Raw genomic sequence first — 22,502 nt, forward strand, 5'->3', positions numbered from 1 at the left:
TTAAAAAATAATTATTAATATGTATATGCAATATTTTAATCAGAGAGTGTATACATGTGTGTAATAGTTTAATGTCTTTATTTTGATGTTAATCATTTAGGGACTGTGACTTTTGAGGTTACACTAGAAGTATATGCCATTTTTTGTATATATACATTAAAGTGATACTTGTAATCTAGCCCTATGTGTTTAACCCCCACTACTGCTCCGGAGCTGAACGTGGCTGCTGAGAAGTTTATGCGTATGGCCAAATATTCTGCCGTGTTCAGTTCAGGTTTGGCGGTGCATTTGAATCCTGAACTAATTTAAATTATTGTTTAATCAATCTGCTGGGGTTAAACTAGCTCCACTCAATGTAAGCTTTAAAGCAGGTGGGTTGGCGCACGTATTGCATGTTGAAAGCAAAAAGTTAGCTTGTGAGTGAATCCTGATGTGCATTAAAGGGACACTGAACCCAAATTTTTTCTTTTGTGATTGGGATAGAGCATGCAATTTTAAGCAGCTTTCTAATTTACTCCTATTATCAATTGTTCTTCTTTATTTGAAAAAGAAAGTTCAGCACCTTGGACAGCACTTGTTTATTGGTGGATGAATTTATCCACCAATCAGCAAGAACAACCCAGGTTGTTCACCAAAATGGGCCAGCATTTAAACTCACATTCTTGATTTTCAAATAAAGATACCAAGAGAATGACAAACATTTTCTAATAGGAGTAAATTAGAAAGTTGCTTAAAATTGCATGCTCTATCTGAATCACAAAATAAAAAATGTGGGTTCAGTGTCCCTTTAACTTCAGGACTTCGGATATCATGACCGTGTTAACAAAAGGGGTTTGAATGGCTATTAAAGGTAACCATCCTCACCTGGGATCTGTTTGCTTGTAATTAGTGTGTGTGTGTATAAAAGGTTTCTGGACTCCTGACAGACCCTTGCATCTTTCATCCAGTGTTGCACTGACGTTTCTGGATTCTGAGTCATGGGGAAAGAAAATTATATTCTCTGAAAAATGGCAAATAAATCATAATATCTGCCAGGGTGTAATGCTCGTGGAATACTCCTTTATCAGACCAAACTCAGCCAGTAGTCTTGTTATCCCGGCGTCGAGCCGGAATGATAGGGAATATCCCAGAGCAGAGAAAGTTAGGAAGATGAGGAGAGCGGCACTCACCACAGGCAGGACGGTCCCCAGCGGCAATGGCAGAGCAATCCAAGGACACACCACTAGAATGGTCAAGGCAGGCAGGGTTCGGCAACAGTAAAGCAGTCCAAGGGCACACCACTAGAATGGTCAAGGCAGGCAGGGTTTGGCAACAATATATCAGTCCAGCAATTTAGGGGTTAAACAAGCAGAGTTAGTCAGACAGGCAGAGTTCATCAGCAGTAAATCAATCCAGCAATTCAGGGGACAAACAGGCAGAGTAGTCAGCAACAGGCAGGTTCAGCAACAAAAGATCAGTCCAGCAGTTAAAGGGTTAAGGCAGGTAGAGTAGTCAGTAACAGGCAGGATCAGCAACAATGGTATAGAACGATCTGTCACACCCAGGAGCACACAGAGTAACACCTATACTTGGGCAGTGACAGATCGTTAGTGCAGGGTTTAAATAGGCGCAGAATTCATGCCAGAGAGCTCCCAGCAGCATCAGGAGCGTGCGGCGATGACGTCAGCGCTGCACGCATCCTGAGCCGACACTGCCCCTGGCAACGAGCAGGAAGGAGATGCCAGGTCCGACACTGCCCCTGGCAATGAGCAGGAAGGAGACGCCACGCCCCTAGCAACAGCTAGAGCGGCACGGCGTGACATAGCCCCCTCCACAGAACCAGAGTCGGCCTCAAATGATGAGCAGCATGGAATTTGGAGACCAGAGATGGGGCATGCACATCACGGGCAGGGACCCAGGAACGATCTGCCAAGGAGTAACCCTTCCAATGTACCAGGTATTGCAATTGTCTGCACCTGTATCTGGAGTCCAGGATCTTAGGTACCTTATATTCGGGGTCCCCACAGACCAGGAATAGAGGAGGAGGAGCTCGGAGCCGGGTATATCTATTCTTGATGTATGGTTTAAGCAGTGAGATGTGGAAAACTGGATGTATGCGTAGGGTTTTTGGCAAGGCCACTTTGCAGGCAACACGAGACAGTCTTTTCAGGACCTTGTAAGGGCCGATAAATCTGGGCCCCAATTTGTGACAGGGTTGACGTAGACGCATGTGTTGAGTAGATATCCAAACTCGTTCTCCCACTGAAATGGCACGTACAGAAGTCCTATGACGATCAGCAAACTTCTTATATCTAGAGACAGCTGAACGTAGCTGAGAGCGAATACGTTGCCAATGAGTGATGAGTCCAGTGACGTGTCAGTCTGTGGCAGGCACCCCAGTGGATTGAGTTAAGAGAGGGAACACACAAGGTTGATATCCTGCTGCGACTTGAAATGGAGAACATTTAAGGGAAGAGTGCCAATGAGTGTTTCTTGCCAGCTCAGCTAGGGGTAGCAACTCAGACCAGTTGGTATGACTAGCATTGACAAAGGCTCTAAGGTAGGCTTCAAGATCCTGGTTTGCTCTCTCAGTTAGTCCTTTGGTCTGTGGATGGTAGCCAGAAGACAAGGAAACCGTGGTTCCAATCAATTTACAAAAGACCCTCCAAAAGGCAGAGATAAACTGTGAATCTCTGTCGGAAACAATGTTCACAGGAATGCCATGAAGTCATACCACATGCAAGAGAAAAAGGGACGATTATTCTTGAGCAGTAGGTAGTTTGGTTAGTGGTACGAAGTGAGCCAGTCTGGAAAAGCGGTCTACCACAACCCAGATGACTGTATGGTGGTCAGAAGAAGGAAGATCCACAATAAAGTCCATTGCTATATGTGTCCATGGTTGTTTGGGAATGGACAATGGTTGGAGCAAGCCAGGAGGTAAATATCAGGGAGTCTTGTTGGCAGCACATGGTGTGCAGGCTTTGACATAATCCTGTGCATCAGACTTCATAGTAGGCCACCAAAGACGCTTGAAAGTCCTAGTCGAACCGGGATGTCCTGAGAGTTTGCTATCATGAGCCCAGGTTAACACAGGGATACGTAGATTCCGGGGTACAAAGAGGATATCGGAGGACATGGGGGCTCCAGGAGGTTTACTAGACTGAGCACGTTGCAGTCTCTGCAGAAGGGTAGTATTGAGCAAACACACAGGAGGGGGGTATGATTTGTTCAGTAGGAGCTTCTGAGGAATCACTTGAATGAGGGAACTGACGGGAAAGGGCGTCCGCCTTCTTGTTCTTGGTCCCAGGAAGATAAGTGACCACAAAGTTAAAATGAGAAAAGAACAAGGCCCACCTGGCCTGTCGAGGATTGAGTCGGTAAGCAGTCTCTAGGTAAGTCAGATTCTTATGGTCGGTGAGAATCTGAATAGGATTAGCGGTGCCCTCTAACCAATGTCGCCATTTAGTTAAGGCCATCTTAATGGCTAGGAGTTCACGATTACCAACATCATAGTTCCTCTCAGCAGGGGTAATGCGTTTAGAGTAAAAGGCTACAGGGTGTGATTTGGAAGTCTAAGGGTCCCTTTGGGTGAGAACTGCTCCAGCCCCTATCTCGGAGGCATCAACCTCTAAAGTAAACTGTAGGTCAGGATCAGGATGGCGGAGCACAGGAGCTGAACAGAAAGCCTTTTTCAGGCAAGAGAAGGCATTGACGGCCTTAGGAGGCCAATGTTTACAGTCCTTGTTCCATTTTGTTAATTCAGTGAGAGGAGCTACTTTTTGAGAAAAGTTCTTTATAAACTTGCGGTAATAATTTGAGAAACCCAAAATCCTCTGCAATTCCTTTAAAGAGGTAGGTTGAGGCCACTCTAGTACCGCGATGAGTTTAGCAGGATCCATGGCAAAACCCTCCTTCAAGATGACATAACCAAGGAATTGGATTTGCACTTGATCGAACTCGCACTTTTCTAGCTTGGCTACCAAGGAATTATCCCTGAGGCAAAGAAGCACCTGTCTCACATGCCTATGATGCTCCTCTAAAGTGGGAGAGAAAACAAGGATATCATCCAGATAAACGATGACAGTGCGGTTGAGGAGATCACGGAAGACATCATTGACAAATGCCTGGAAGACTGCAGGGGCGTTACACAGCCCAAAGGGCATTACAAGGTATTCGTAATACCCAGATCTTGTGTTAAAGGCGGTCTTCCATTCGTGGCCTGGGGAGATGCAAATCAGATTATATGCCCCACGTAAGTCCAGTTTTGTGAAAAAGCGGGCATCCTGGAGCGAGTCATACAGTTCGGTGATCAGTGGTATGGGATTGCGATTCTTGATGGTTATGTTGTTCAAGGCCCTGTAGTCAATGCAGGGTCTGAGCCCACCATCCTTCTTACTGACAAAAAAGAAGCCGGCCCCAGCAGGAGAGGAGGAAGGACGAATTAAACATTTATCTAGGTTCTCTTGTATGTACTCCTCCATGGATTTGGTTCCAGCCTTGGAGAGTGGATAAGTCCTCCCTTTGGGAAGTGGGGCTCCGGGAAAGAGGTCGATCTTGCAGTCGTAAGGATGGTGGGGTGGCAGCATGTCGGCTGCTTTTTTCTCAAACACATCAGTGAAGTCCGCATATACTGAGGGAAGATTTGGAGGAGTCTGTATAGTGGCTATGGGGATACGGGTCAGAGGAATGACTTTAGCAAGGCAGGAGTGGAAACAGGGGGTGCCCCAGGAGGCCAGTTGTCCCTCAGTCCAATCGAACCATGGATTGTGTACCCGAAGCCAAGAAAGACCATGGATGACAGGCTGTGCTTTGGAATGAATAACCTCAAACTGCAGCTGTTCAGTTTGGAGGACTCCCACAGTCAGGGTTAGAGGTGCTGACTCGAAATTAATCAGGCCCGAACCTAGGGGGGTGCCATCCAGGGTAGTTATTTTGAGACAATGTCTTTTCTGTAGAAGAGGCATACCAGCTTGAATCATGAAACGGTGATCCAGGAAGTTTCCAGCTGCCCCTGAATCAATAAAGACTTGAGTGTGGACTGTATTCTGAAGGAAGGTAATGGTAACAGGTACCAGGATTCGAGAAGAGTGAGGAGATTTAGTTGAGACCATGCTTAGATGTAACCCATTGTTTTCTTCTAAGCATTGGCTTTTTCTGGCCGAACATCACAGTCCTTTAGTTGGTGGGTGTTAGATCCACAATAAAAACATAGCCTCAGTCTCCTTCTTCTCTGCCTTTCAGACTCTGAGGGTTTGAAGGAGGAGAGATCCATGGGTTCCTCTACCGAGGTAACTGGAGCTGCTTAAGGGGTAGCGGATGCTGCCGAAACTGGGTGAATAGGAGGACAGGAGGGAAGGACCCTCCTTGTTCTGTCTCTCTCGGCTTGCCTTTCCTGAAAGCAAGAGTCCAGATTGATGCAAAGCACTATAAAGTCATCCAAAGAAGAAGGTATATCATGATAAGCGAGTTAATCTTTGATGCGTTCATGGAGACCCCTCCTAAAGGCTGCCTTGAGAGCACTGCCATCCCAGGTGGTTTCAAGTGCCAAGGTGCGGAACTCAACGGCAAATTGTGCCACGGTTTTAATACCCTGGCGGAGATCCAGGAGAGAATATTCCCAAACAAAGAAGACAAAGCAGATATGAACTCATCAGCATCATGCAGGAGTGTAGCGTTCTGTTCCAAAAGACGAGAGAGCCAGGCTAGGGCCTTGTCCTTTAGCAAAGAAATGATAAAGGTCATCCTTGACTGATGAGACTGAAAGGTGTGAGGATCGTTGCGGAAGTGCAGCCTGCATTGGTTTAGAAAGCCCCTGCAATCAGTAGTACCTTCATACTTGTCAGGCAAGGGTATCCAGGGTATGATTCCAGAAGCAGAGGAAGAAGTCACAGTACTGGGAGTAGGGCCTGGTGGTGAAGCAACAGGAGCGGCATCCCTTGCTGCAACTAGTAACGAGAGCTGAGCAGTAATAGCTTCTAGCTTGGAATCCATATTCTGCAACTGTGTGGTATGGGTTCCCAACATCTGTCCCTGAAGATAAACAGCTTGTGCCATCTCATCTGGCTGCATGGCCCAAGTATAATGTAATGCTCGTGGGATACTCCTCTATCAGACTGAACTCGGCCAGTAGTCTTGTCATCCCGGCGTCGAGCCGGAATGATAGGGAATATCCCAGAGCAGAGAAAGTTAGGAAGATGAGGAGAGCGGCACTCACCACAGGCAGGACAGTCCCCAGCGGCAATGGCAGAGCTGTCCAAGGACACATCACTAGAATGGTCAAGGCAGGCAGGGTTCGGCAACAGTAAAGCAGTCCAAGGGCACACCACTAGAATTGTCAAGGCAGGCAGGGTTTGGCAACAATATATCAGTCCAGCAATTTAGGGGTTAAACAGGCAGAGTTAGTCAGACAGGCAGAGTTCAGCAGCAGTAAATCAATCCAGCAATTCAGGGGACAAACAGGCAGAGTAGTCAGCAACAGGCAGGTTCAGCAACAAAAGATCAGTCCAGCAGTTAAAGGGTTAAGGCAGGTAGAGTAGTCAGTAACAGGCAGGATCAGCAACAATGGTATAGAACGATCTGTCACACCCAGGAGCACACAGAGTAACACCTATACTTGGGCAGTGACAGATCGTTAGTGCAGGGTTTAAATAGGCGCAGGACTCGCGCCAGAGAGCTCCCAGCAGCATCAGGAGCGTGCGGCGATGGCGTCAGCGCCGCACGTATCCTGAGCCGACATTGCCCCTGGCAACGAGCAGGAAGGAGGCGCCAGGTCCGACACTGCCCCTGGCAATGAGCAGGAAGGAGACGCCGCACCCCTAGCAACGGCTAGAGCGGCGCGGCGTGACACAGGGTATGTAAACTTATGAGCACAACTATATGTAGATACATATATACACGTATAAACACATCATTCCACATATATATATACACATAAAACACATAAATTCACATGTATATACATTTATACACATATAAACACATACCTACAGAACATTATATGCATATATGATGTTTTTTATTGTTTTTGAGAAAGACAACGAGATTGTTAAAACGTGTTCAGACAAAAGAATAAAAGCTGTTCTTTTTAAGAGAAGAATCTACTGGCCTTTATTGCATTGTTGATATCTGAATTTTATCCCAGTGAGTAACCTGCAAATATAAATTTTGGGTTTTATTCTTTATACACACATGGAATTTTGTTCCTAATGTCGCCAGAAGTATTTTTTCATATTGGAGGAAGTGGCGGTTGTACAGAGGCACTCAGTTGAGCCAAAAGATACCCCTGGACCTGCGCCCCCTATACAGAAATCATATATATATATATACAGTGGATATAAAAAGTCTACACACCACCTTTAATGTGACCTATAAACTGTACAACTCAATTGAAAAACAAACTGAAATCTTTTAGGTAAAGGGAAATAAAAATAAAAAACTAAAATAATATGGTTGCATAAGTGTGAACACCCTTAAACTAATACTTTATTGAAGCACCTTTTGATTTTATTACAGCACTCAGTCTTTTTGGGTATGAGTTTTTCAGCATGGCACATTTTGATTTGGCAAGATTTGCCCACTCTTCTTTGCAAAAACACAATCTGTCAGAATCTGAGGGCATCTCCTGTGCACAGCCCTCTTTAGATCACCCAACAGATTTTGAATTGGATTCAGGTCTGGGCTCTGGCTGGGCCATTCCCAAAACTTTAATCTTCTTCTGGTGAAGCCATTCCTTTGTTGATTGAGATGTATGCTTTGAGTTGTTGTCATGCTGAAAGCTGAAGTTCCTCTTCATGTTCAGCTTTCTAGCAGAAGCCTGAAGGTTTTGTGCCAATATTGTCTGGTATTTGGAACTGTTCATTATTCCCTCTACCTTGACCTAAGACCCCAGTTCCAGCTGAAGAAAAACAGCCCCAAAGCATGATGCTGACACCACCATGCTTCACTGTGGGTATGGTGTTCTTTTGGTGATGTGCAGTTTTGTTTTTGCGCCAAACATATCTTTTGGAATTGTGGCCAAAAAGTTCAACTATGGTTTCATCAGAGCAGAACACCTTTTGCAACATGCTTTTGGGAAACTTCAGATGTGTTTTTGCAAAATTTAGCCAGGCTTGGATGTTTTTTTTTGTAAGAAAAGGCTTCCGTCTTGCCGCTCTACCCCGTAGCCCAGACAAATGAAGAATACAGGTGATTGTTGTCACATGTACCACACAGCCAGTACTTGCCAGATATTCCTGCAGCTCCTTTAATGTTGCTGTAGGCCTCTTGGCAGCCTCCCAGACCAGTTTTCTTCTCATTTTTTCATCAATTTTGGAGGGACATCCAGTTCTTGGTAATGTCACTGTTGCACCATATTTTCTTCACTTGATGATGACTGTCTTCACTGTGTTCCATGGTATATCTAATGCCTTGGAAATTATTTTGTACCCTTCTTCTGACTTATACCTTTTAACAATGAGATCCCTCTGATGCTTTAGAAGCTCTCTGCGGACCATGGCTTTTGCTGTAGGATGAGACTAACAAAATGTCAGGAAAGACCTACTAGAGCAGCTGAACTTTATTTGGGGTTAATCAGAGGCACTTTAAATGATAACAGGTGTGTACTGACTCATATTTAACATGATTTTGAATGTGATTGCTTAATTCTGAACACATCTACATCCCCAGTTATAAAAGGGTGTTCACACTTATGCAACTATATTATTTTATTTTTTTATTTTTATTTCCCATTACCTAAAAGATTTCAGTTTGTTTTTCAATTGAGTTGTACAGTTTATAGGTCACATTAAAGGTGGAAAAAGTTCTGAAATGATTTATCTTTGTCTCATTTTTTACATCACAGAAACCTGACATTTTAACAGGGGTGTGTAGACTTTTTATATCCACTGTATATGTATATTGCTTATAGTGTCCTGCACTAACAGTAGTGCGTCTTTTCTTATCTAGCCCATTATTAGTATGAACTAATCCTCAATAAAATGTTTGTGTAAATCGAGTCTGCAGTTGTGTTCTGAGTCTCTGAAGATTGCTTGAGAGACATTTATAGACATTCTTCAGATTTGCTTTTATCTAGTAATATAAATCATTTAGGGACTGTGACTTTTGAGGTTACACTAGAAGTACATGCCGGTTCTTTGCATATATCTATTAGTAAATTAGGGTGTATAGCATACATTGTTGTAGAATTCATCTGTGCAGTAATTAAGAAGACTTATAAAGTAATATTCCCAGGAGAATGCTGAGCACATGGTTTGCAGAAGACACATTTACAAACTATTAATGAGATGAGTTTATCACTGTGTAGTTTTTATTGCACAGTATTAACAAATTCTACTTATAGTTTGTAATTCACTTTAACCTTTTGCTTTTGAAATGATCCACTCACTTTACATCTCTTCCCTAAATTACTGTTCAGTATCCGTCTCCCTCTGCTTTTTGCTTATAGCTCTGTAATTGTGTAACTACACTTAGTAACTACACGTAAGCAATAATATGTTTTCTTTGTGTTTAGCTGCAGTGAACACTGCCTGAAAAATAACACACTGAATGTATATGAGGACTTGCTCCTGGCTCAGGATATGTCATCCCGGCCAATCCAAGGAACTGTTCAGTATTTAGACGATGATATCCCCCTCCTGACAGTGGAAGACGACCCTGGTAAGTGTGGTCATAGTTACTTGTGTGTACATAATGTCTGATATGCTAAATTAGTTACAAACACTGTATTCCCATGTGAATAAGACAACATTTTCTTTTGGCTTTCCTATGATTTATTTAATCTGTTATATAGCACTTTTGGTCATGTATGTACACTGCGTCCTAGAAATTGTTTGATTCAATGAAAGTGTAAAACGAGTCACCTCTCGCAAAGGTTACAGTTATATATAGAGCGATAATTACTATTTTCTAAAAGGGTTGATAGAACACAATAGCAGAAGAGGATAAACACATATAAACACATATAAACACATATAAATACATATTGGGATAGATTACGAGTGGAGAGCAAATGTTTGCGTCTGAGCGATAGAGAATATATCCAGACGGTTTACGCTCATCGGGATTACCACTCGTATTACTTGTTGAAAGTAAACACGATCACGTGAGCACAATCACAATTTACACTAGAATGATTACCGCAACTTCAGAGCTCTGGTTAAATGTTTTGCAAAACATAAATGTTGCACAAAACACCTCAAAAATACATTACAATGTTCATATACACTCATAATAACATTATTTAAAAAAATTATAAAGGTCTATATATGTGTACCTATGTATTTATGTATGTGTGTATATATGTATTTATACACTTTAACTATCGCCTAGATGTAGAGTTCTGTGTTAGCCGTCCAAACCAGCGTTAGGGGGTCCTAACGCTGGTTTTGGCCGCCCGCTGGTATTTAGAGTCAGTCAGGAAAGGGTCTAACGCTCACTTTCCAGCCGCAACTTTTCCATACCTCAGATCCCATTACGTCAATTGCGTATCCTATCTTTTCAATGGGATCTTTGTAACGCTGGTATTTAGAGTCTTGGCTGAAGTGAGCGTTAGAACTCTAATGACAAAACTCCAGCCGCAGAAAAAGTCAGGAGTTAAGAGCTCTATGGGTTCATAAAGCTCTTAACTACTGTGCTCTAAAGTACACTAACACCCATAAACTACCTATGTACCCCTAAACCGAGGTCCCCCCACATCGCCGCCACTCTAATAAAATTTTTTAACCCCTAATCTGCCGACCGCACACCGCCGCAACCTACATTATCCCTATGTACCCCTAATCTGCTGCCCCTAACACTGCCGACCCCTATTTTATATTTATTAACCCCTAATCTGCCCCCCCAACGTCGCCGCTACCTACCTACACTTATTAAAACCCTAATCTTCCGACCGGACCTCGCCGCCACTATAATAAATGTATTAACCCCTAAACCGCCGCACTCCTGCCTCAAAACCCCTATAATAAATAGTATTAACCCCTAATCTGCCGATCGGACCTCGCCGCTACTATAATAAATGTATTAACCCCTAAAGCTAAGTCTAACCCTAACCCTAACACCCCCCTAAGTTAAATATAATTTTTATCTAACGAAATAAATTAACTCTTATTAAATAAATTAATCCTATTTAAAGCTAAATACTTACCTGTAAAATAAACCCTAAAATAGCTACAATATAACTAATAATTATATTGCAGCTATTTTAGGATTTATATTTATTTTACAGGCAATTTTGTATTTATTTTAACTAGGTACAATAGCTATTAAATAGTTATTGACTATTTAATAGCTACCTAGTTAAAATAAGTACAAAATTACCTGTAAAATAAATCCTAACCTAAGTTACAATTAAACCTAACACTACACTATCAATAAATTAATTAAATAAACTACCTACAATTATCTACAATTAAATCAACTAAACTAAATTACAAAAAAAAAAACCCCACTAAATTACAAAAAAAACAAACACTAAATTACAAAAAATAAAAAAAGATTACAAGAATTTTAAACTTATTACACCTACTCTAAGCCCCCTAAAAAAATAACAAAGCCCCCCAAAATAAAAAAATGCCCTACCCTATTCTAAATTAAAAAGTTTACAGCTCTTTTACCTTACCAGCCCTTAAAAGGGCCTTTTGCGGGGCATGCCCCAAAGAATTCTGCTCTTTTGCCTCTAAAAAAAAAATACACTACCCCCCCAACATTACAACCCACCACCCACATACCCCTAATCTAACCCAAACCCCCCTTAAAAAACCTAACATTAAGCCCCTGAAGATCTCCCTACCTTATCTTCACCACGCCGGGTATCACCGATCCATCCAGAAGAGGCTCCGAAGTCTTCCTCCTATCCGGCAAGAAGAGGTCCTGAAGAGGCTCCGAAGTCTTCCTCCTATCCGGCAAGAAGAGGACATCTGGACCGGCAAACATCTTCATCCAAGCGGCATCTTCTATCTTCATCCATCCGACGAGGAGCGGCTCCATCTTCAAGACCTCCGGCGTGGAACATCCTTCTTCAACGACGACTAGACGACGAATGACGGTTCCTTTAAGGGACGTCATCAAAGATGGCGTCCCTCGAATTCCGATTGGCTGATAGAATTCTATTAGCCAATCGGAATTAAGGTAGGAAAAATCTTATTGGCTGATCCAATCAGCCAATCAGATTGAGCTCGGTGTCTATTGGCTATTCCGTCATTCGTCGTCTAGTCGTCGTTGAAGAAGGATGTTCCGCGCCGGAGGTCTTGAAGATGGAGCCGCTCCTCGTCGGATGGATGAAGATAGAAGATGCCGCTTGGATGAAGATGTTTGCCGGTCCAGATGTCCTCTTCTTGCCGGATAGGAGGAAGACTTCGGAGCCTCTTCTGGACCTCTTCTTGCCGGATAGGAGGAAGACTTCGGAGCCTCTTTTGGACCTCTTCTTGCCGGATAGGAGGAAGACTTCGGAGCCTCTTCTGGAGGAATTGGTGATACCCGGCGTGGTGAAAATAAGGTAGGGAGATCTTCAGGGGCTTAGTGTTAGGTTTTTAAGGGGGGTTTGGGTTAGATTAGGGGTATGTGGGTGGTGGGTTGTAATGTTGGGGGGGAATTGTATGTTTTTTTTTACAGGCAAAAGAGCAGAATTCTTTGGGGCATGCCCCGCAAAAGGCCCTTTTAAGGGCTGGTAAGGTAAAAGAGCTGTAAACTTTTTATTTTAGAATAGGGTAGGGCATTTTTTTTATTTTGGGGGGCTTTGTTATTTTTTTAGGGGGCTTAGAGTAGGTGTAATTAGTTTAAAATTCTTGTAATCTTTTTTTATTTTTTGTAATTTAGTGTTTGTTTGTTTTTTGTAATTTAGTGTTTTTTTGTAATTTAGTTTAGTTGATTTAATTGTAGATAATTGTAGGTAGTTTATTTAATTAATTTATGGATAGTGTAGTGTTAGGTTTAATTGAAACTTAGGTTAGGATTTATTTTACAGGTAATTTTGTAATTATTTTAACTAGGTAGCTATTAAATAGTTAATAACTATTTAATAGCTATTGTACCTAGTTAAAATAAATACAAAGTTGCCTGTAAAATAAATATAAATCCTAAAATAGCTACAATATAATTATTAGTTATATTGTAGCTATTTTAGGGTTTATTTTACAGGTAAGTATTTAGCTTTAAATAGGATTAATTTATTTAATAAGAGTTAATTTATTTTGTTAGATTTAAATTATATTTAACTTAGGGGGGTGTTAGGGTTAGGGTTAGACTTAGCTTTAGGGGTTAATACATTTATTATAGTAGCGGTGAGGTCCGGTCGGCAGATAAGGGTTTAATAAGTGTAGGTAGGTGGCGGCGATGTTGGGGGCTGCAGATAATGGGTTAATAAATATAATATTGGGGTCGGCGGTGTTAGGGGCAGCAGATTAGGCGTACATAGGTATAATGTAGGTTGCGGCGGTGTCCGGAGCGGCAGATTAGGGGTTAAAAGCGTAATGCAGGGGTCAGCGATAGCGGGGGTTGCAGATTAGGGGTTAATAAGTGTAAGGTTAGGGGTGTTTAGACTCGGGGTTCATGTTAGGGTGTTAGGTGCAGACTTAGGAAGTGTTTCCCCATAGGAAACAATGGGGCTGCGTTAGGAGCTGAATGCTGCTTTTTTGCAGGTGTTAGGTTTTTTTCCAGCTCAAACTGCCCCATTGTTTCCTATGGGGAAATTGTGCACGAGCACGTTTTTGAAGCTGGCCGCGTCCATAATCAACGCTGGTATTGAGAGTTGAAGTCGCGGTAAATATGCCTGTACGCTCCCTTTTTGGAGCCTAATGCAGCCCTTCAGAGAACTCTCAATACCAGCGTTGTTTAACCCCTTAATGACCGAGGACGTACGCCATACGTCCTCAGAAAAAATACAGTTAATGCCTGAGGACGTATGGCGTACGTCCTTGGTTTGGAAAGCAGCTGGAAGCTATCCAATTTGTACCCCTCCGGTGCAGAGAGAGCCACTCTGTGGCCCTCTCTACACCGGACATCGATGGCCGCATTCGTTGGTGGGTGGGAGCTGCAGTTGGAGGCGGCTGGGCGGCCATCAATGGTTTCTGAGACACAGAGGAGGGCGGGATCGGGGGCGGGACAGTCAGGGGCGTGCACGGGGGGCGGCGGACAGGCGTGTGCACGGGGAGGGAGCGGGTGGGAACCGCTTACACTACAGAAATGATCTGTGGGAGGAAGAGGGGGAATAAATGCCCGAAAAAAGTAATCTAAGGGATCTGGGAGGGGGTGAGGGTGGGGGTTGGTCGTGGGGAAGCTACACATCAGAAAAAAATAAAAAATAAAATAAAAAAGAGAAAAAATATTGTTAACTGGGTACTGGCAGACAGCTGCCAGTACCCAAGATGGCTGCCAAGAAGGTAGAGGGGGAGGTTAGAGAGCTGTTGGGGGGGGGCAGGGAGGTTGGGGGCTAAGGTCGGGATCCTACACAGCAGCATATGTAAATATGCACAGGGAAAAAAAAGAAAGAAAAAAAGGATGCCTTTTATTTTAGTACTGGCAGAATTTCTGCCAGTACTTAAGATGGCGGGGACAATTGTGGGGTGGGGGAGGTAAGAGAGCTGTTTGGGAGGGATCAGGGGGGGGGGGGTGATGTGTCAGGTGGGAGCCTGATCTCTACACTAAAGCTCAAATTAACCCTACAAGCTACCTAATTAACCCCTTCACTGCCAGCCATAATACACGTGTGATGCGCAGCGGCATTTAGCGGCCTTCTAAATACCAAAAAGCAATGCCAAAGTCATATATGTCTGCTATTTCTGAACAAAGGGGATCCCAGAGAAGCGTTTACAACCATTTATGCCATAATTACACACGCTGTTTGTAAATGATTTCAGTGAGAAACCTAAAATTTGGAAAAATTTAACGTTTTTTTATTTTATTTTATCGCATTTGGTGGTGAAATGGTGGTATGAAATATACTAAAATGGGCCTAGATCAATACTTTGGGTTGTCTACTACACTACACTAAAGCTAAAATTACCCCCAAAAAGTGCCCTACATGCTCCCTAATTAACCCCTTCACTGCTGGGCATAATACATGTGTGGTGCGCAATGGCATTTAGCGGCCTTCTAATTACTAAAAAGCAACTCCAAAGCCATATATGTCTGCTATTTCTGAACAAAGGGGACCCCAGAGAAAAATTTACAACCATTTATGCCATAATTGCACAAGCTGTTTGTAAATAATTTCAGTGAGAAACCTAAAGTTTGTAAAAAAAAAATGTGAAAAAGTGAACGATTTTTTTTATTTGATCACATTTGGCGGTGAAATGGTGGCATGAAATATACCAAAATTTGCCTAGATCAATACTGTGGGATGTCTTCTAAAAAAAATATATACATGTCATGGGATATTCAGGGATTCCTGAAAGATATCAGTGTCCCAATGTAACTAGCGCTAATTTAAAAAAAAAAAAAGTGGTTTGGAAATAGCAAAGTGCTACTTGTATTTATGGCCCTATAACTTGCAAAAAAAGGAAAGATCATGTAAACATTGGGTATTTCTAAACTCTGGACAAAATTTAGAAACTATTTAGCATAGGTGATTTTTGGTGGTTGTAGATGTGTAACAGATTTTGGGGGTCAAAGTTAGAAAAAGTGTGTTTTTTTCCATTTTTTCCTCATATTTTATAAAAAATTTTATAGTAAATTATAAGATATTATGAAAATAATGGTATCTTTAGAAAGTCCATTTAATGGCGAGAAAAACTATATATAATATGTGTGGGTACAGTAAATGAGTAAGAGGAAAATTACAGCTAAACACACAAACACCTCAAAAATGTAAAAATAGCCTTGGTCCCAAAGGGACAGAAAATGGAAACGTACTGTGGTCATTAAGGGGTTAAAAGGTGCGGGGGGAAAAAAACATGCGTTTACCTCTATATCTAGGTGTTTGTATTTAACTATGTATTTAGTATAAATATTTCACATTCCAATGTTTTGCACTTATCAGAATATGTTCTATGTATTTGTAAATAGATATTCCAATATATATAAATATGTATATATCTATACCTTTAGATAATCATGTGTGTGTGTGTGTGTGTATATATATATATATATATATATATATATATTCCCCGAGATAAATCTTTTTTTTGTGCTTTAAATCCAGAGTACAATTGCCTTACATTCACACACACACACACACATATATATATGTATATATATATTATATTAAAAAATTATATATGTATATATCTTTAGATATATATAGAAATATATTCTGTTATGTGGAGAAGATTGTAATATGAAATATTTATATTTCTATGTTGGGTTAGCACAAATAAGAATATGCAATCAGGTTTACGCCAGAGTGGGGTGTTAGGTTACTTATTCCACTTTTTGTCTCCATTGACTTGGGAGAATCCATGAATGCGCACGCAATACTCTAACTTCAGATTTTTGCAGTCATCAGGTAACCACAAGAGCAAAAGCAGTTTACTTTCAACTCATAATGAGAGCACAACACGGCCCCTTTATAACCTCTGTATGCTAATATTAGACCACAGGGAAGATGCATGCCCTGCACCCCTTTATAACCTCTTTATGCTTATATCAGACCACAGAGCAGAGGAACCCCTGTACCCCTTTATAACCTCTGTATGCTAATATCAGACCACAGAGCAGATGCATGCCCTGCACCCCTTTATAACCTCTGTATGCTAATATCAGACCACAGAGCAGATGCATGCCCTGCACCACTTTATAAACCCTGTATGCTAATATCATATCATAGACCAGATGCATGCTCTGCACCCCTTTATAACCTCTGTATGCTAATATCACACCACTTTAGACCTCTTTATGTTACTATCAGACCACAGACCAGATGCCTGCCCTGCACCCCTTTATAATTGCTGTATGCTAATATAAGACCACAGATGAGATGCATGCCCTGCACCCCTTTACAACTGTTGTATGGTCACATTCAACCTAAGACTAGATATGTCTTGCACCCTTTTATAACTACTGAATGCTATGATATCAGACCACAGACCAGAGGCTTGTCCTGCACCCCTTTATAACCTATGTATTCTAATATCAGACCACAGAGCAGATGCATGCCCTGCACCACTTTATAAACCCTGTATGCTAATATCATATCATAGACCAGATGCATGCTCTGCACCACTTTATAACCTCTGTATGCTAATATCAGACCACAGAGTACATGCCTGCCCTGCACCCCTTTATAACCATATCTATGCTAATATCAGACCACAGATCAGATGCATGCCCTGTACCCCTTTATAACCATCTATATGCTAATATCAGATCACAGAGCAGATTCATGCCCTGCACCCCTTTATAAGCATCTCTATGATAAAATCAGACCACAGGCCAGATGCATGCCCTGCACCCCTTTATAACCACCTTTATGCAAAATTCAGACTACAGACCAGATGCATGCCTTGCACCACTTTATAACCTCTGTAAGCTAATATCAGACCACAGAGCAGATGCATGCCCTGCACCACTTTATAACCTTTGTATGCTAATATCAGACCACAGACCAGATGCATGCCCTGCACCACTTTATCACCTCTGTATGGTAATATTAGACCACAGACCAGATGCATGCCCTGCACCACTTTATAACCTCTGTATGCTAATATCAGACCACAGACCAGATGGATGCCCTGCACCACTTTATCACCTCTGTATGCTAATATCATACCACAGAGCAGATGCATGCCCTGCACCACTTTATAAGCTCTGTATTTTAATATCAGACCACAGAGCAGATGCATGCCCTGCACGACTTTATAACCTCTGTATCAAACAACAGAGCAGATACATGTTCATTTATAACCTCTGTATGCTAATATGAGACCACAAAGCAGATGCATGCCCTGCATCACTTTATAACCTTTGTATGCTAATATGAGACCACAGAGCAGATGCATGCCCTGCATCACTTTATAACCATCTCTATGCTAATATTAGACCACAGAGCAGATGCATGCCCTGCATCAGTTTATAACCTCTGTAAGCTAGTATCAGACCACAGAGCATATGCATGCCCTGCATCACTTTATAACCTCTGTATGCTAATATCAGACCACAGAGCAGATGCATGCCCTACACTACTTTAAACCTCTGTATTCTAATATCAGACAGCAGAGCAGATACATGCTCTGCTCCCCTTTATAACCTCTGTATGCTAATATGAGACCACAGACCAGATGCATGCCCTGCACCACTTTATCACCTCTGTATGGTAATATTAGACCACAGACCAGATGCATGCCCTGCACCACTTTATAACCTCTGTATGCTAATATCAGACCACAGACCAGATGCATGCCCTGCACCACTTTATCACCTCTGTAAGCTAATATCAGACCACAGACCAGATGCATGCCATGCACTCCTTTATAACCACCTCTATGCTAATATCAGACCACAGAGCAGATGCATGCCCTGCACCACTTTATCACCTATGTATGCTAATATCATACCACAGAGCAGATGCATGCCCTGCACCACTTTATAACCTCTGTATGCTAATATCAGACCACAGAGCAGATGCATGCCCTACACTACTTTAAACCTCTGTATTCTAATATCAGACAGCAGAGCAGATACATGCTCTGCTCCCCTTTATAACCTCTGTATGCTAATATGAGACCACAGACCAGATGCATGCCCTGCACCACTTTATCACCTCTGTATGGTAATATTAGACCACAGACCAGATGCATGCCCTGCACCACTTTATAACCTCTGTATGCTAATATCAGACCACAGACCAGATGCATGCCCTGCACCACTTTATCACCTCTGTATGCTAATATCAGACCACAGACCAGATGCATGCTCTGCACCACTTTATAACCTCTGTATGCTAATATCATATCATAGACCAGATGCATGCCCTGCACCACATTATAACCTGTGTATGCTAATATCAGACCACAGACCAGATGCTTGCCCTGCACCACTTTATAACCTCTGTATGGTAATTTCAGACCACAGAGCAGATACATGCTCTGCACCCCTTTATAACCTCTGTATGCTAATATTATACCACAGACAAGATGCATGCTCTGCGTCACTTTATAACCTCTTTATGCATCAAACAACAGAGCAGATACATGTTCTGCACCCATTTATAACCTCTGTGTGCTAATATGAGACCACAAAGCAGATGCATGCCCTGCATCACTTTATAACCTTTGTATGCTAATATGAGACCACAGAGCAGATGCATGCCCTGCATCACTTTATAACCATCTCTATGCTAATATTAGACCACAGAGCAGATGCATGCCCTGCATCACTTTATAACCTCTGTAAGCTAGTATCAGACCACAGAGCATATGCATGCCCTGCATCACTTTATAACCTCTGTAAGCTAATATCAGACCACAGACCAGATGCATGCCATGCACTCCTTTATAACCACCTCTATGCTAATATCAGACCACAGAGCAGATGCATGCCCTGCATCACTTTATCACCTATGTATGCTAATATCATACCACAGAGCAGATGCATGCCCTGCACCACTTTATAACCTCTGTATGCTAATATCAGACCACAGAGCAGATGCATGCCCTACACTACTTTAAACCTCTGTATTCTAATATCAGACAACAGAGCAGATACATGCTCTGCTCCCCTTTATAACCTCTGTATGCTAATATGAGACCACAGAGCAGATGCATGCCCTGCATCACTTTATAACCTCTGTATGCTAATATTATATCACAGACAAGATGCATGTTCTGCGCCACTTTATAACCTCTTTATGCTAATTTAAGACCAGAGACCAGATACATGCTCTGCTCCCCTTTATAACCTCTGTATGCTAACATGAGACCACAGAGAAGATGCATGCCCTGCATCACTTTATAACCTCTGTATGCTAATATTATATCACAGACAAGATGCATGTTCTGCGCCACTTTATAACCTCTTTATGCTAATTTGAGACCACAGACCAGATGCATGCCCTGCATCACTTTATAACCTCTGTAAGCTAATATCAGACCACAGAGCATATGCATGCCCTGCATCACTTTATAACCTCTGTAAGCTAATATCAGACCACAGACCAGATGCACGCCCTTTACCCCTTTATAACCACCTCTATGCTAATATCAGACCACAGAGCAGATGCATGCCCTGCATCACTTTATAACCTCTGTATGCTAATATCAGACCACAGACCAGATGCATGCCCTGCATCACCTTATAACCTCTGTATGCTAATATCATATCATAGACCAGATGCATGCCCTGCACCACTTTATCACCTCTGTATGATAATATCAGACCACAGACCAGATGCATGCCCTGCACCACTTTATCACCTCTGTATGCTAATATCAGACCACAGAGCAGATGCATGCCCTGCATCACTTTATAACCATCTCTATGCTAATATTAGACCACAGAGCAGATGCATGCCCTGCATCACTTTATAACCTCTGTAAGCTAGTATCAGACCACAGAGCATATGCATGCCCTGCATCACTTTATAACCTCTGTAAGCTAATATCAGACCACAGACCAGATGCATGCCATGCACTCCTTTATAACCACCTCTATGCTAATATCAGACCACAGAGCAGATGCATGCCCTGCATCACTTTATCACCTATGTATGCTAATATCATACCACAGAGCAGATGCATGCCCTGCACCACTTTATAACCTCTGTATGCTAATATCAGACCACAGAGCAGATGCATGCCCTACACTACTTTAAACCTCTGTATTCTAATATCAGACAACAGAGCAGATACATGCTCTGCTCCCCTTTATAACCTCTGTATGCTAATATGAGACCACAGAGCAGATGCATGCCCTGCATCACTTTATAACCTCTGTATGCTAATATTATATCACAGACAAGATGCATGTTCTGCGCCACTTTATAACCTCTTTATGCTAATTTAAGACCAGAGACCAGATACATGCTCTGCTCCCCTTTATAACCTCTGTATGCTAACATGAGACCACAGAGAAGATGCATGCCCTGCATCACTTTATAACCTCTGTATGCTAATATTATATCACAGACAAGATGCATGTTCTGCGCCACTTTATAACATCTTTATGCTAATTTGAGACCACAGACCAGATGCATGCCCTGCATCACTTTATAACCTCTGTAAGCTAATATCAGACCACAGAGCATATGCATGCCCTGCATCACTTTATAACCTCTGTAAGCTAATATCAGACCACAGACCAGATGCACGCCCTTTACCCCTTTATAACCACCTCTATGCTAATAGAAGACCACAGAGCAGATGCATGCCCTGCATCACTTTATAACCTCTGTATGCTAATATCAGACCACAGACCAGATGCATGCCCTGCATCACCTTATAACCTCTGTATGCTAATATCATATCATAGACCAGATGCATGCCCTGCACCACTTTATCACCTCTGTATGATAATATCAGACCACAGACCAGATGCATGCCCTGCACCACTTTATCACCTCTGTATGCTAATATCAGACCACAGACCAGATGCATGCTCTGCACCACTTTATAACCTCTGTATGCTAATATCATATCATAGACCAGATGCATGCCCTGCACCACTTTATAACCTGTGTATGCTAATATCAGACCACAGACCAGATGCTTGCCCTGCACCACTTTATAACCTCTGTATGGTAATTTCAGACCACAGACCAGATACATGCTCTGCACCCCTTTATAACCTCTGTATGCTAATATTATACCACAGACAAGATGCATGCTCTGCGTCACTTTATAACCTCTTTATGCTAATATGAGACCACAGACCAGATGCATGCCCTGCATCACTTTATAACCATCTCTATGCTAATATGAGACCACAGACCAGATGCATGCCCTGCATCACTTTATAACCTTTGTATGCTAATATGAGACCACAGAGCAGATGCATGCCCTGCATCACTTTATAACCATCTCTATGCTAATATTAGACCACAGAGCAGATGCATGCCCTGCATCACTTTATAACCTCTGTAAGCTAGTATCAGACCACAGAGCATATGCATGCCCTGCATCACTTTATAACCTTTGTAAGCTAATATCAGACCACAGACCAGATGCATGCCCTTCACCCCTTTATAACCACCTCTATGCTAATATCAGACCACAGAGCAGATGCATGCCCTGCATCACCTTATAACCTCTGTATTCTTATATTAGACCACAGAGCAGATGCATGCCCTGCACCACTTTATAACCTATTTATGCTAATATTAGACCACAGAGCAGATGCATGCCCTAACAGCCATTTATATCTGCTGTAGTTTAACTTTAAACCACAGACCAGATGCATGCTTTGCACCCCATTATAAATGCTGACATCAGACTCCAGACCAAATGCATGATATAACTTCCCTTTTCTAACTGTTGAATTCTCACATCAGATGCCAGGTCAGATGCATGCCCCAACATCCTTTATAAATTATGTATGCCCACATCACATAACTGAGCAGATGCATACCCTTGCACTTTTATAACTGCTGTATGCTCACATTA

General features: G+C 42.2%; 1 protein-coding gene across 1 annotated transcript in view; it reads left to right on the forward strand.

Moving 5' to 3' along the window:
- Positions 1–22,502, forward strand: part of DISP3 (dispatched RND transporter family member 3) — a 284,421-nt gene that overhangs the window by 133,221 nt on the left and 128,698 nt on the right. The window contains exon 7 of the mRNA XM_053690067.1: positions 9,488–9,633. Within this exon, the coding sequence (XP_053546042.1) occupies positions 9,488–9,633 (146 nt within the window). The remainder of the gene's footprint in view (positions 1–9,487; positions 9,634–22,502) is intronic.

Source organism: Bombina bombina, chromosome 8, assembly GCF_027579735.1.
Source record: "Bombina bombina isolate aBomBom1 chromosome 8, aBomBom1.pri, whole genome shotgun sequence".
NCBI lineage: Eukaryota > Metazoa > Chordata > Amphibia > Anura > Bombinatoridae > Bombina > Bombina bombina.